The 16,577-nt window shown below is 40.7% G+C and overlaps 1 protein-coding gene across 1 annotated transcript in view; it reads right to left on the minus strand.

Moving 5' to 3' along the window:
- Window positions 1–4,671: 4,671 nt before the first annotated feature.
- LOC140479119 (interleukin-20 receptor subunit beta-like) overlaps window positions 4,672–16,577 on the minus strand; it is a 75,377-nt gene continuing 63,471 nt past the window's right edge. The window contains exons 4-7 of the mRNA XM_072573059.1: window positions 14,822–14,946; window positions 11,994–12,138; window positions 10,489–10,637; window positions 4,672–8,214 (exon numbers count right to left, since the gene is read on the minus strand). Of these exons, the coding sequence (XP_072429160.1) occupies window positions 8,038–8,214; window positions 10,489–10,637; window positions 11,994–12,138; window positions 14,822–14,946 (596 nt within the window). The 3' untranslated portion in view covers window positions 4,672–8,037. The remainder of the gene's footprint in view (window positions 8,215–10,488; window positions 10,638–11,993; window positions 12,139–14,821; window positions 14,947–16,577) is intronic.

Genomic DNA, 16,577 nt, shown 5'->3' on the forward strand with positions numbered 1-16,577 from the left:
TTTCTGGGTTAAAATCCTGGAACTCCCTCCCTAACAGCACTAAGGATATCCCTGCAACACAAGGGCTGCAGTTGTTCAAGAAGGTAAATGGCCCCCACTTTCTCCAGGGCAATTAGGCATAGGCAATAAATGTTGACCTAGTCGGTGATGCCCATATCTAGAGAAAGAATAAAATAAATTTTTTATGCGTTAATGACTTTGAGACTTCTTTTTATTTCAAAAGCTTCTGGAAGAAGGGGCGAGACTTTCAAACAGGAGGAAGGTGATTATGAAACAGCCATCTGCCTTCCCACTGCACTCAATACACAGATCATAAGCAGCAAATACTGTATATGCTGGCAACACAACATTATCGAAGATTCTTAATTGTTGGGTCAAACTATTCAGTTGAATGCAGGCTTCAGACACAATATCAAAACCTCAAGCAAAAATGTAGCAAAGGTATTGGAAGAAGCAAAAGATAACTACTGATTAAATGATGTGTTGTTGAGTAAATATATGATGAGAAAGTATACATAGCTATTGCTCAAGTCTTTATTCTGGAAAAGAAAAATTTGAGTAAAGCTTTGGTTCATTCTGAAGAACATTGCCAAATCTGTTCCATCACACCACATAGTGGCCATAGGAGGAACACCATAGTCACACAGAAACATCGAAAATAGGTGCAGGAGTAGGCCATTCGGCCCTTCAAGCCTGCACCACCATTCAATATGATTATGCAATTTCACTATCCTACTCCGCTTTCTCTCCATACCTCTTCATCCTTTTAGCTGCAAAGGCCGCATCCATCTCCCTCTTGAATATATCTAACAAACTGGCCCCAACAGCTTCCTGTGCGGGAGAATTCCACAGGTTCACAACTCTTTGAGTGAAGAAATTCTTCCTCGTTTCAGTCCTGAATAGCTTACCCCTGTGACCCCTAGTCCTGGACATCCCCAACACCAGGACCATTCTTCCCTCATGTGGCCTGTCCAGTATCAGGACTTTATATGTTTCCATGAGAGCCCTCCCCATTCTTCTAACTTCCAGTGAGTACAAGCCCAGCTGATCCAGTCCCAAATAGAAGAATCCTATTACTCAGCATTCAAGATGTGAACATAATTGTAGGTCAAAAATCCATACTCACTGCTGTTATGGTATGTGATGGGCTGTATCATTTCTAAAAACATAGACAAAACAACCTGCTGTTACAAAGTGGAGAGACATCCCAATGTGACTGAAGAGGCCTCATTAGGGGGATTAAAGACTGAAAAAAGGAGTGGTGGGGCTGGGCAAAAGCTTTGCTAAAGAAATGCATTTTAAACACCATTTTAAACAAAAAGACACAAAATAGGAGGAGTTGGCCCTTCAAGCCTGCTTCACCATTCAATGCGATCAGGCCTGATCTTCTGACTCAGCACCCTGCCCCTGCTTCCATTCAGTTTGAACCCTTTAGCCCAAAGAACTATTTCTAACTCCTTCTTGAACACATTCAGTGCTTTGGCTGCTTTTTGTGGCACAGGATTCAAGAGACTCGCTATTGTCTGGGTGAAACAGTTTCTCATCTCAGTCCTCAATGGCCCAGTCCGTATCCTTAAACTGTGACCCCAGGTTCTTCTCGGAAGAGAGAAATGGAGGACTTGAGGGATGGGGGTTGGGGGTAGATGCTTTGTGCAAATAATTCCAGACGTTAGGGCCAAGTAACCCAAAACTCCAACCATCACTGGCGTGTTTGAGATGTGAAGCCAGAGTCAGAGCATTACTAAATTGTGTGGTGTTAGGCAGGATGGATCCTCAGAGGGAGATATGGCGTAAGCCATGACAGACTTAAATATGAGGATGATCATTTTAAATTTGAGTCATTTGGGAAACCAGAAGTCAACTTTATTTTGTGATGGAAAGAAGTGAAGAGTGAGTGGGATTTGGTGTGAAATAGGTTAGGATTACTGGTAATGTTAATAAATTTGTTTTATGTAAGTGGAGAATGAGAAGCTAGTGGAGAGAATTGAAATAATCATGATAGAGCGGTGAATAATGAGGGTTCTGTCAGCTAATGGGCAGTGGAGAGTAGAGCACAACACACTCAAAGAACTGCAGAGGCCAGAAATCAGAAACAAGGTCAGAAATTGCTGGTGAAACTCAACAGGTGTGGCAGCATCTATGGAGAGGAATCAGAGTTAATGTTTCGGGTCCAGTGACCCTTCTTCAGAACCTGCCCTCTTCACATCCAAAGAAACCACTTCCTCACTCTGGAAAACGAAGAACGAAAGTGATGCCATCTTTAATACTTTTTTAAAATGACATTAAAGAGTGAAATCGGGAAGGACTTTTTCATTCAAAAGACAATGGAAATCTGGTTTTCTCGCTCCCAAAACGGTCATAGATACTGCGGACACCTCGACCTTAGGACTGGCAGTAATAGATTTTTGTCAAGTAAGGAAGCAGTGAAATGGAGTTGATTTGCAAATCAGTCAAGTGAGTGGTAAAGCAGGCTGAAGGGGCTGAATAGTCTCTTCGTCCTAATTTTCTCATGTTTCAATCCTCAGCACTGTCCTTGATAGTGTCATCCTCAGACCTAGCTATAGTACATTCACTTCCCTCATCCAAGTGATCAGTGTATGTTGTAAATGATTGTGACCCCAACACTGATCCCTGTTAAACTCCACTGTGCCATCCTGAAAAGGTCCCCCTTATTCTGACTGTTTTCTATTTATTAACCAATCTCCTATCCGTGCCAATATACTACCCTAAATCGTAGGATCTTATTAGAATGCAGGACAAGCTAGGCAATTATTGCTCCATTAGGCTACTCTGATCATTAGCACGGTGTTGGAAGGTATTGTCAATGGTGCTATCAAATGGTACTGACCCTGCAATAAACTTCTTAGCAATGTGCAACCGTCCAGCTCCTGGCATCATTACAGCCAATCATGAACAAAAGAACTGATTTCTAGAAGTGACGAGAGATTGACTGTCTTTGAGCATAAGACAGCATTTGACCTTCTAACCCCTATCACTTAGAAAGATAAAGGCAGAATATCTAAGAGAACATCACAAATTGTAAGTTGTCCTCCAGGTCACACACCACCTTGACTTGGAACTATATTTCAGTCGCTGCATTGTCACAAGGTCAAAATCTTGGAACTCACTTCATAACAGCACTGTGGGAGTATCCACACCAAGTGGGTGACAATGGTTTAAAGCAGCTCATCACCTTCTCGGGGCAATTAAGAATGAGCAACGAATGCTCGTTTACCCAGCAATCCTCACAATACATGAAAGAATTCACAAAATAAATCCTGACATTTTTCCTTTGTCCCCTCGCAAGCACTCTCAACGTAATAGCCAGAAGTGGACCCAATACTTTAGTGATGGCCCAACCAAAGTGCTATAAAGATTCAGTATATTATCCTCACTTTTGTACTCAGTACCTCTATTTATGAAGACTCAGAACCCAGCAGCTTTGCCTCATGATTGTGTCATTACAAAATTACATTTTTATAAGGAAGGCTAAGTTGTCACAATGGGCACAGAATGCTGCAAAATGTCTCCCTGAAGTCTCAGAACTGTACTGTCAATTCCCCACAGCCAGAAAGAGCAGGCAGGCTGATGTGTTATATCAGCAATAATCATAAGGGGAGACATTGAGAGTTCAATTTGCTCCTGGCAACACAGTGGATCCTTCTAAACATGTGAGAATTTAAAATGTTCTGAGAGAAACATGACTGGAAATTCCAAAGTAATTGACTTTGCTTTGTGGAACAATGATTCATCAAAGTTAACACAGCAGCAACCTTTTGACCTGAGTGGAACAGATAATGAGGCACCATTTTAGCAGAACTGTAAGAACTGAGAGGCAATATCAGAGGGAGAAAGGTTTTCAACAGGGAGGTGGATAAAAGTTACCCAGCTAAAGGACTAAACCAGGTTAAAAAGGGTCACAACCTGCTGGACTGAACTAAACGGTGAAATAAACGGCTTCCCTGCCTGTCAGAGGGCATTCTGGTCAATCTAACTGTAGGACAAACACCTAAATATGCAACTACAGAAGCTTGATGCTGACTTAAGGTCCTCAACTCTTTCACCTTGGACAGAGCATTTTCAAGCAAGTGACAGGTTTCTAGCAATGACAAACAAATCTTTGTGTTTTTGTATGTATCTTCGATCCATATCACCTTTTAATCTTTGTAGTTGGACCTTAGCCAATAACTGCAAGACCTTTTACTTTGTGATTTTCAGCAATGGTTGTGTATATAATTCAATTTTTATTATGTTTAAGATTAAATCTTTGCTAGTTATTTTTAAAACGGAACATTGAAAAATACTAAGATAACGTTAAACTAGCTATACAAATTCATGATTCATGGGCCACTGTGCAGACACACCCTGTGTGAACACGATGTTTACTAATTATTCTCAATCTGTTCTTGTACCTATATGAACCCAAAGATCCCTCTGTCCCTGTACTCTCTTCAAACTATGTCATTAAGTCTATAATAAAACAAAAAGTACTGAATCTACTCAGCAGGTCAAGCAGGCTCTGTACAGAGAGACAAACAGTCTTAACATTTTGTATCAAATATGACTGTTCTTCCTTCAGAAAATTGCACCAATATTCTTTCTGGCTATTTCTTTCTGCCAAATGCATTACCTACACTGTTTATATATGACAACATTACATACAGGAACACGTTTTAGATCGAGAGAAAACTGTTTTTATTGGAAACATCAGCGTAATTTATTTTTCAAACTTCAATTCACCTTATAATATTAGTCATATAAAAAAGTAAGAGTGAAAATCATAATTAGTGTTCCATACAAAAAGCCAACATTAGGAGATTTCTCGTTATAACATCTACCTGCACAATCTCAGAGTTATTGAGACAGGGCTTTGAATCAAGACAAGACAACGCAGCCTTATTCTGTTTCTTTGGCCTTGGCTGTAGGACAGGGAGAACATTACCAATAATAAATAAATAAAATAGTAATAAGGTGTTCAATGCCGAAACTTTGAGGTAGTGATAATGTAGAGAGGAAGGGGTTCCTGGCATAATGAGGTAGGTAGTGGGTTCTTTAGCTGTGGACATCTACTGTCCAGGTTCCCACCAAAAGAGAAAAGTCACAAGAGGACTTTGAAACTGTATCCAAGTCTGAGAATGGACATAGGACTGAACTAGCACCTGTACCGAGATCATCATAATATCATCCAGTAGTTAATGGAGTTTGGTCATTGATCAAAGTTAATGAAAAGGTGAGATGGGAAAGGATTCAGGACAGTATTACACACTGACAGGGAATTCACTTAAAAAAAAAGTCCTTTACTCGTGAGGTGCTAAGGAAATGTAAAATATTTAAATAAATGCAAGCTCTTTATTCTTACCTGTAAATCAAACATCTTTTCTTTCAAAAATGTTGGAAATTTTGTGTGAGTCAAGGGGGAGGGAAATGGTTCATTCAGAACCTTCAGTGTCACTGTCTCAAATCATGTCAAGGGCAGAGTAAGAATGGTCTCCGCTCTCTATTAACAATGTACCTCTATTCCCCCATAATTTCTCATTGAGAACACTGACATAAAATAACACAGCTACTATTAACTTAAGAAACCAAAGCAAGTTGTGGTTGTCTAGTGCAAGTTGTAGTCTAGTGGTTGGGGTACAGAACTAATAATGCTTGATTTTACACTGGAATCCTACCTTGGCAGGCTGCAATGCTGATTTCTGATAGGTTGTAGATGTTTCAAATTAACCTGATCAGATTTGTTAAGATGTACCTCTGAGGCAGGTAAGACTTGAATCCAGACCTCCTGCCTCAAAGGAACTACTATATCACAAGAAGCCTCGATAGGTTGTAGATTCATTAAAAAAAAGAATGACAATGAAAAAGAAAGGGGAGGTGAAGTCCTAGTGGTATTATCACTGGACTGTTAATCCAGAGACCCAGGTAATGCTCTGGGGACCCGGGTTCAAATCATGCCATAACCAGATGGTGGAATGTGAATTTGATAAAATTTTGGAGTTAAGAGTCTTCTAATGACCATGAATCCATTGTCAACTTTTGGGGGAAAAACCACCGAATCCCTCATGTCGTTGAGGGAAAGGAACTGCCATCCTTACCTGGTCAGCCGACATGTGACTCTAGACCCACAGCAATGTGGCTGACTCTTAACTGCCCTCTGGGCAATTAGGGATGGGTAATAAAAGCTGGCCTGGTGAACAAAGCCATCACCCCTGAATGATTTTTTTAAAAATCCCAATTGGTTCACTGCAGTGCTTCAAGGAGAGGAACATGCATCTTGTACATGTCTGGCCTACATGTAACACAAGTTCCATAATAAATGTTTGCCTCTCAATGCCCAAAAAGCAACTAGGAATGAGTAATAAATACGGCCTATTCAGTCCCGTCCACATCCCTGAACAAAATCGAATGACTGAGACACTTCACAACGGGTACTGGGTTGGGAAGGAGCAGCAAGGGGTTGTATTGGTACACCCAGCACAAAACGTGAAGGCACTCTGGTGCATTTCTGGTTCTCACACTACCAGGTCTTTTATGCTGAATTAGAAGTTGGCATGAAACTGTCTGGTCTCTTGGAGCTTTCCAGCTATCGGACGGAGGAGACTTTCCTTCTGTCAGGCTGGGTCAGAAACAAACTTGTGTCCAAATGGGAAAAGTAACAACTGAAATGATTCCACCGTCCACTAAACAGAAGGCTGCAAGAGCTCTGGAACAGTGTGACTTTTAAACGACTCACCAATTCAAATAACACTGGGATTTATTTACAAATCTGGTATTTGGATTTCATGGAATCACATCGGTATACTGAAAGCCCAATTACACCAGAGTGTATATTTCTGCTGACACTTCTACCAAAACTGGGGCCAAAACTGTTAAGATATGAGGCTTAGTTACACATCCAGGGTTTGTATTGCTTTCAATATCAAAGGTCACAGTGTGATTAAACTGATTAAAGAATTTGAAGAGAATTGATATTTCCTCTGGAAAGGAAGTCCAGAATTTGGGGCTTAAAATTAGAGCTGGACTAATATCAGAAAGAGCATCGCACCAAACAAGCGTGAGGCAAACCTGCAATTCATTCCTCAATTAGGGGTCAATTACAAATTTTAAAAAAGTGAGAAAGACATATTTCTGTTAGGCAAGGACACAAATGGATTTGGAACCAAAGTGGGTGGCTGGAGTTACAATGCAGATCAACCAAAACCTAATTGAGATAACCATATGGTTTAGAGAGGAGTTGAATGTCAGAGTTGGAGGCATGTACATCAATGAGATAGGGGTTGAGTGCATCACGTGGGCTAATATCAAGCCACTGAGACCAACGCTTCACAAGTTTGAGCTCCAAGACTGCGTTGATTATTGGTTAAAGAGCTCACATTCAATGCAGAATGTCTAGACTGGATCTGGGAGGTGTAGGGGACAGAGTGGTTCAGTGAATGTTAATTCTTAATTGCTAAAGAGAAAGATCAGGCTCAGTTGTTACACTACAGTTAATGAGCTAAACAACAGTTGCAAAATTAAGCTATGATGTGCAGAGTGATGTACTGTTTGAAAGATATATAGAGCGGCACATATGATCTGTAAATATCAAATCTATGTCTTCCAATCTCAAAATCCTAAAAGTTCCCCACATTACGTTTCCAAAGTCAAAAGGGTGAAGAATTTTCTTTGTGTTGTGTTGTGATAAAGTGAGTGCATTTGTTGATCAGTGAGCATTATCTAACACTTAATTTAGAGGCACAGCCATTTTAAAGGGACAGAATCCTAAATTCCTTTGGAATATGCAAAGTGAATGTCAATAAAGCCCATTAAACAGTTCAGCGCACTGTGTCCATTGAAATCCTTGAAGGTCCAGAATCAGATTCAATCCAACTCCATAAACAGTATATCCCCGTGAACTTTTCATTTCATATTAAATTCTTTAAATACTTGTCCTGTCACTTCCTAATTTGGAAGATACCAGTAATGTCAGGACTAGTCCCCAATATCCTCTCCAGTACCCAATCTCTCTTGACCAATGCAATTAGAAAAAATTCCCTGATATCATGAAGTTGTTTGTCCAACAGTTTGTATCAGTTTGCAGTCTGGTTTCTCCTCGCGTGTCAGTGCTTGACATTGGCTGAGTAATGGCTCTGACTGAGGCAGAACCCGCACGACATGGCAATACTCATGGCTGAAATCTTCTTCACTCATGACGTCTACTCGAAGGTTATCAAAGCTCTGTAAGGTGAATGTAACACAAAAAGAGCACTTCATTACAATATTCTTGACTCTTCCTTTCCTTGTCTTAAATTATTCCACATCCACCAGGCACACCTTTCTCCCAGTCTGGGCCAAAACACTGCACAGTGACTGTTAATTCTGCTCTGGGTGAGATTTTTGACCTCCTCGCAAAAATCAGGGGTATGTGCATGTGGGGAAGAGCCAACCACTCACATCACTTTAATCATTTAATGAGTTGTTCTGACAAGTGTGTGAAGATGGGATAGAGAAGGCGTTTGGTATGTTTTCCTTTATTGCTCAGAGTATTGAGTACAGGAGTTAGAAGGTCATGCTGTGGCTATACAGGACATTGGTTAGGCCTCTGTTGGAATATTGCATACAATTCTGGTCTCCTTCCGATCAGAAAGATGCTGTGAAACCTGGAAGGGTTCAGAAAAGATTTACAAGGATGTTGCCAGGGTTGGAGGATTTGAGCTACAGGGAGAGGCTTTACAGGCTGGGGCTGTTTTCCCTGGAGCATCGGAGGCTGAGGGGTGACTTTATAGAAATTTACAAAATCATGAGGGGCATGGATAGGATAAATAGACAAAGGCTCTTCCCTGGTGTGGGCGAGTCCAGAACTAGAGGTCATAGATTTAGGGTGAGAGGGGAAAGATATGAAAGAGACCTAATAGGCAACCTTTTCACACAGAGGTTGTATGGAGTGGAGGCTGGTACAATTGCAACATTTAAAAGGCATTTGGGTGAGTATATGAATAGAAAAGGTTTGGAGGGATATGGGCCGGGTGGGAGTAGGTTGGTTTAGGATATCAGGTCGGCACAGACAGGTTGGACCGAAGGGTCTGTTCCCGTGATGGACATCTCTATGACTCTAAGATAGTCAGGAGATGTAGGTTTAGTTTGTGGGCAGGGGGTCTAATTATTTCTCTGCAGCAACTTCCCTAAGCACCGCACCTCAGTGTGAAGGTTTTCAGTGACCCATGCCCTGAGAGCTATGCTGACAAAAATATAATTCCTGGTTGGGGATAGCAGTTGGAAGTTTGTCTAGACTGTATATTCATCCATTAGCCCTCCAGGGTGGGATCAATTGAGTCAGACTGACAACCTGTCCCCTTTGAGATGCCTTTTTGTTTCAGAAACATCCAGCAAAGAAAGTTGTGCCTGTTACAAATTGGCAAATATCAGCTGTGGAGTGTGTGCAGTGGACGCAACGCACAGTTGAACTCCAATAAAATATTTTGTTCTTGCAAGGCAGCAGTGAGTGAAATGGGTTTCCTCGCATTCTACTAGACACAGGAGAATCCATCTAAATTGTTGTAGTGTAAAGGGGACTCTCAATGCCAACCATGAAGGACCTGAAATTTCACAGAGTTGAAATATTGAAAAGTTCTTAGTTTTCTGTGGCCAAGTGAAACATTGGAAAACTGGTGTATTGAGAGCGCAGGTCTGTCTGATGCACAGCACTTTACCTCTAACATGTATCTCAGAGGTTAATGATATAGGGTTTCAGATGTTGGCCTGACTGCCCTTCCTCTTTCTGTATGATGTCCCACATCTGGTTCAAGAAAATCTATTCCACTTCTGTTAAAAACGGACCCATTCACAAATGTTAAGGACATGATACCAAAGTGGAATTAACTTGCACATGAAATTGGAATTGTCCGAATTGTGCTTCCATCTTGCTTCCTGTCTAACTTACTGCCACTAAGATTTGATTGTTCTCAGTGCATTTATTCATGATCAGATGGTTTTATAAATGGATATTTAAAGTTTTCATCTTCATTTCTAAATTCCAGCATTGCCTTGCTGTCAACAACATCTTTCCTGTAAAGCTTCTCCTGTCTGACACTCCTCCAAGGTTTCTGAATTCCTCCAACTCTGACTTACTTTTCATTCTTGACTTCCTTTGCTCCGCCATTGGCAGCCTTGCCTTCAGCAGGACTTAAAGCTCTGGGATTCCCTCATCCATCCCTTCTACTTCTCCAGCTCTGTCCCTACCTTCAAAATGTTCCTTAAGATCCATCATCTCTGACCAATCTTCGGTCCACTTGTCTTATTGTTTCCTTCCTTACCTCAGTATCATTGTTTCTGTACAAATGCCTACCTGTCAATTGTTTTGGGACATGGTATTATGTTCGACTCCCACCCTGTGAGCCCATCACATAACAGAATCTCAAACCAAGCTGATCACTTGCAGAGAAATTCATTGAGTACTTACAAGTGTGGGATATGGGAGGTATATACAAGGGAATGAATGTGATAGGCACTTACTGAAATGGAAGGAGTTGAAATTTTGGGGAGCCATGCAGAATGGGTTCGACAGAAGAGCTTCCATGTGAGATACAGGGAGATTATTAGAATGAGGACCCCAAGAAGTAACACTGTAGTCACTGTTGTAAGGATCTCCTCAGATGTGGAATCTGGAAATATACAGTCAAAATCAGATCGACATTAATTAATTAGAACTTGGGTATCAAGAGTAATGAAGGGATGAATGGAATTAAGGTATAGATTAGTCAACATCTAAACAAGCTAATTAAGAGGCTGGACTGTCTAATAGTTCTCCTGACTTGTAAATTTACAGATTTCATCTCACGTCATTGACAAGCTCACTAATTCTATGCAGACTGAGTCGCAAGCTCAGTTGAAAAATCAGCCAAATAAAAAGGAATTAGCCTTTTCTTGAATTCATTCACAGGATGTGGGTATCACTGGTTCAGCTAGCATTTATTGTCCATCCCTAATGGTGAGTATCCTTTTGGAACCAATGCGGTGCTCAGAGTCCTGTTAGGGAATGAGCTCTAGAATTTTGACCCAGCAGCAGTGAAGGATAGTGATGTAGTTCCAAGGCAGGATGGTGTGTGGCCTGGAGGGAGGTTTGTGGTTGATGATGGTGTTCCCATGTATCTGCTGCCCTGGGTCTTCTCACAATAGAATCGCATTTGAAATTTCTTGCCAAAGAAGCATTAATGATTTGCTCCCGTGCATCCTGTAACTGGTACCTAATGCCACCTTAGTAATCGAGGAAGTGAGGGCTGATAGGTGCTGAATGCCATTGAGCTTCTTGACTGTTGTTGGAGTTGCACTCATTAATGTGAAGGAGGAGTATTCCAAAACTCTCTGCTTTGAAAGCCATTGGAGAATAACTTCATGGGTGGAGAAATTTCCAAAAGCAATTACTGAGGATAAAATTAACAGTCACTTGTTAAAATATGGATTGATTCAAAGAGCCATCATAGATTTGTTAAGGGAAAATTGTGTCTAATTAACTTGCTAGCATGTTTTTTAATGAAGTAACAGAGAGGAACAGGAGGAGAAGGTCATTGATGATGTGGAGGTGCCTGTGTTAGACTGCAATGTAGAAAGTTAAAAATAACAACACCAGAACTGAAGCCAACATGGTCATTCTAAAAAAACGAGACTTAACAAACAATCCAGGTCTTTTTCAATATATAATTTCAGTTACATCACACTGTAAAGCTTTGCTATAAATTCTATGTCTTACGATCTTATATGTCACAACCATCTGATGAAAGAGCAGCACTCCGAAAGCTAGTGCTTCCAAATAAACCTGTTGGGCTATAACCCAATGTTTAACATCATTAATGTGGTACACGTAGACTTTCAAAAGACACTCGATACAGACTAGTGAGGAAAGTTATAGATCAGAGAATAAACCCAATGCCTCATTTCTTTTGCCTGAAAACCTTTGATGTAGCAAAATTTAAAAATGGAAGCTGTTATGGCTATTTCTCAGTCAATTAAAATGAACTCACCACCATTGACTAACTCGCATACTGGGTCACTATAGTTACTGAATTTGTTGTATTCTGGAATGAAAAGTTGTGCTCGAAAACAATACAGGACCCCCTTCTGCAGGACGATATTGTAAGGATTCTGGTCCATGGAAGTATTCATAATCTGAAATTGAACACAAAAACAGGAATAGGGCAAGTAAATCATGTTCTTCAGTGAAAAAAAGTCATAGTCATAGAGCTCAACATAGAGACCAGACATGGGTCATTCAAGCCTCACCATCCTGTCTGCCATTCAATTCAATCATGCCTGATCCATTACTCCAAATCCATTTTCTCAAGCGAGCTTCATGTCCTTTGATGGTGGTAACAGAGTGAGCCAAGAGTGGTAGTGAGAGGTTGGGTGAAGAACAGCTGAGGGGTAGGCCTACGTGGACTGGAGCCAAGGTCAATTAGGGGTGGGTGATGATTAGAGAGGGGGCGTGTCAGAACTCTTAAGGTGTGGAACAGATCAGTGAGGGGAGGAGCTACATCTATGATGGTAGAAGTCAGCAGCAGTGAGGGCAGGAGTTGCAAACAGTGAGGGGAAGAGTCATGATCAGTGAGGGAGGAGTCATGAGCATGGAGGGGAGGGGTCAGGAAGAGTGAGGGGAGGGGTCAGGAAGAGTGAGGGGAGGGGTCAGGTAAAATGGACAGGATCAGTTTGCTGGGCTTTGGTGAGGATAAGAGAGATGGATGTGAAGAGTAGAATAGGGGCACTTGTGAAAGGTAAAGATAGGAGCTTCTGTGAGTAGTGAAATCAGGAGTTTATCTAATGGAAGCAGAATTGGTAGAGCCTGGAATAAATAAAATTATCAATTATCACATAATTTGAGTGGTAACCATAGCATATTGTGCCAAATACTGCTGGAGAATTAATGGTGTTTTATAATGTCCATCATTATTAGTATGCAAATCAGCCAGCAGATTAAAGCCTATGATTAAATCCTTTGTGATATGCTTGTAGAGTTTATGTATTAACTAATAGTTAAAATTCACAACAGAAATTTCACTCTGGTGGTGAAGTGTTAAAAGTTCTTTAACAAATTGCTAATGGAAGGTAAATCAGCCTGTGTGGGCCAAGCAGAGAGCAATTTAAAATGTTGAGCTACATTCCTGCAAATAACAACAACTTATTTATTTAGTTCCATTTACATAATGCTTAACATGTATGTTACACCAGTGAGACACATAAGGAGATAGGAGGCCAGTGATCAAAAGCTTGGTCAAAGACATAGGTTTTAAGAAGCTTCTTAAAGGAGCAAAGAGACATGGACAAGTATAAGCAGAGAATTCCTCAAGACTTTGGCAAATGATGACACTGCCACCAATAGTGAAGTGATTAAAAGTAGGGATGTGCAAGTGGTCAGAACTAGTTCAGAATATATATCCCAGAAATCCCAAATCACATATATATTAAAACGGAGATGTTGCTTTACTGTGAACGAATGTAGGACTCCACACATGGGGTGATGGATGAAAGGAATTGGGTGTATGTTGGGACAAGGACGGTAACACATTTGAAAACCTCAAGGTTAGAGAGTGTCAAGTGAGAGAAACTAGCTAAGAGTGCATAAGGAGTGCATTACAATATTAAATGTCTTTATATTAAATATAAAGACATGAGTGAAGATGTGCTGAAGTGGGGAGATACATATCACACACATTGAAATTCATTAGCTTGATGATGCTGTTTTTGGAAGCACTTCTTGAGATAAGATACAACAGACTAAAGATTGCAAACCCTCTGAGTCAACCAAGGAGAGATTGTTGGAGTCAGTGCTAGGGAGTGGCATCTGTGGCAGGAACTGAGGACAATGGTTTTGACCTTCCAAATATTTAGTTGTTGGAAATTTCTGCTCATCGAATATTGGGTTTCAGGGCAGCAGTGTGAAATTTGGAGACAGTAAAGAGGGCAGTGAGGTGGATCGCACAAAAAACTGTTGTTGAATTTACAAATATTGTTGTTTGGGGGCTAACGTGACTATGAAGTGGGAGGGGGTCGAGAATTGATCCTTGGAGGATGCCAGTGTGAATAGCGGAGGAACAGGAAGCAAAGCCATTCCAGTTGGTCTTCTAGTTGTAATGCAATAGATATGTAGTGAACCAGGTAAGAGCAGACCCAGCCAGCTGGACCACAATACTGAAGGATTATGGATTCATCAACTGTGTAAAAGGCTGCAGACAGGCTGTGGAGGACAAGCAAGGAAAACCTAGCTCCGTCTCACTGAAGACATTGGTAGATGGGACAGAGCAGAAATCTAAACAAAGAGATGAAAACTCAGATTTCCAGGAAAAATGGGAACCAATCTGGGATGCAACGACACATTCAAGGATTTTAGAGAGGAAAGAGCATTGAAAAATAGGACAGTAGTAGGGTAGAGAGTGGCAAGGGTGATTATTTTGAAAAGAGGAGTGATAGCAGCAATTAAGGGCTAGGGCACTAAATTGTTGGTAGAAATTTTTAAAATATGTAATTTAAAATGTTTACTTTTATAAATTTTCCCTTCAGTCTTGTTTCTTTCTTCCTTCCTGTTAATTAACTCATTTCTCATTTCACTTTAATTCACCCTGCTACCTTCTCCGTGATTTCCCTGTTTCGTTATGTCTCATTCCACGTGGAAAAACATTCGATCCCATCGTTCACTACTCCAAGATATCCCATTGCTCTCACTGTTCCCTTATCCACTCATACATACAGCAGATTTCCAAACTCAAGAATGCAGGCAGAAATATTAATGCTACATTCTGATTCACATGAGGTTCATTCCTATGTTTCACATTGTATCTGATCCCAGGAAGTTGCTTACCTGCTGCTCCACACCCTTCTCCCAGTAATAAATACGAGCATTTATGTTCTTCTTTACATCACTGACATCAATAGTTTGCAAACCACCGTTACTTTTAATTGTCAGTCTTGGTGTTGTGAGGTTAGCTGTAAAATGGAAGAGGTGCATTTATATAAGCACTTTTCACAACCACTGGATATCTCAAAGCACTTTACCTGTACAGCCAGTAATGTATTTTTAAAAGTCTCGACACTGTTGCAAGTAGTATAGCAACCAATATGGACACAAATAACTCTGATAAACAGGAATGTAAAAAATGACCAGATAATCTGGTTTATGTGATGCTTATTGAGGGATAAATATTTGCCAGGACAGCAGAGGGATCTCCTTTGCTCTTATTTAACACAGTGCCATGGGATTAATTACATCCACTCAAGCTAGGAAGTAGGCCTTCAGTTTAAGGTCTCATTGAAACCACAACACTCTGACAGTGCCATCATCCCTCAGTACTGCACTGGAGTATCAGTCTAGATTAGATTAGAGTGGTGCTGGAAAAGCACAGCAGGCCAGGCAGCATCCGAGAAGCAGGAAAATCGACATTTTGGGCAAAAGCCCTTCATCATCTTTCCTGATGAAGGGCTTTTGTCCGAAACGTCTATTTTCCTGCTCCTCGGATGCTGCCTGACCTGCTGTGCTTTTCCAGCACCTCTCTAATCTAGACTCTGATTTCCAGTATCTGCAGGCCTCACTTTTGTCAATCAGCCTAGATTGTTTTTCTCAAGCTCTGTAATGGAATTTGAATCAGAAGCCTTGTGACTCGGAGATGGCACGAGGTTACCAATTGGTTAAGAAACCTGACATGTTGAGAATTCCAAATATATTGTTTCATTATTCATCCAAAAATGCTGACTCTTTGTAGAGATGCAGTCCCACAGACACTGCCTCCTGCTGGAGGATAATCCACCTTTGCTGGGGTACCCAAAGACAAAAATTTAACGTTGACAGATCAAACCATAAACCTAACTCCTTCATGATCTTTACCAAAGGGGCCTGCAATATCAGTGATTATTCTGTTTTTGATAAGGATGATCAATGAATAGCATGCATTGACAGAAACATGTAGGTCCATAAACAGCATCTAGATGCCAATAAATTTGATTTTGTATGAACTGAAATTTGGGCATCTTAGTTTAAGGGGTAACTTGATAGGTTGCAGAATAAATACATTTGATCAATTTCTAAAGATGAGGTGGGAGAGATGGGTTAGTTACTTGTGCTCATCACTCCTTTCTCACATTGAGTCAGAAAGTTATCAATTCAAGCCACTATTGAAGGACTTAAGGATATGCATAGACTGGCATGGCAAAGCAGGTCTGCAGCTGTGCTGTCCTCCTATCTGAAACAAAGAGGGTCTGGGTTTTGTTTTGAGTCCAGTAATGTCTTCTTTAGCCTTGAAGTATTGCCTCTGTTTCGCTGTAGCCAGATGCTGCCACACCAGAATTTGTCCAACATTTTTTAGTTCAGATTTCCAGCATCTGTAGAAAGTTGCGTTTGTTATTACCCTATCAGAATCGAGTCATTAAACCAAGGCTATGTGTCTTCGCTCAGTTGGGCAGAAATGTCCCATGGTCATGACTGAGTATCTTGTTTTGTATTTCTCCCTTAAGTAACATCATCTATATTGCTATGCTAAGCTGTATTGTTTCCTTCAAATTAACTTCCAGGCCTCAAAATGCCAAGGGCAAACATTGGCATTTGATTGAAAGTTGTTGGCATC

Source organism: Chiloscyllium punctatum, chromosome 6 (genome assembly GCF_047496795.1).
Source record: "Chiloscyllium punctatum isolate Juve2018m chromosome 6, sChiPun1.3, whole genome shotgun sequence".
NCBI lineage: Eukaryota > Metazoa > Chordata > Chondrichthyes > Orectolobiformes > Hemiscylliidae > Chiloscyllium > Chiloscyllium punctatum.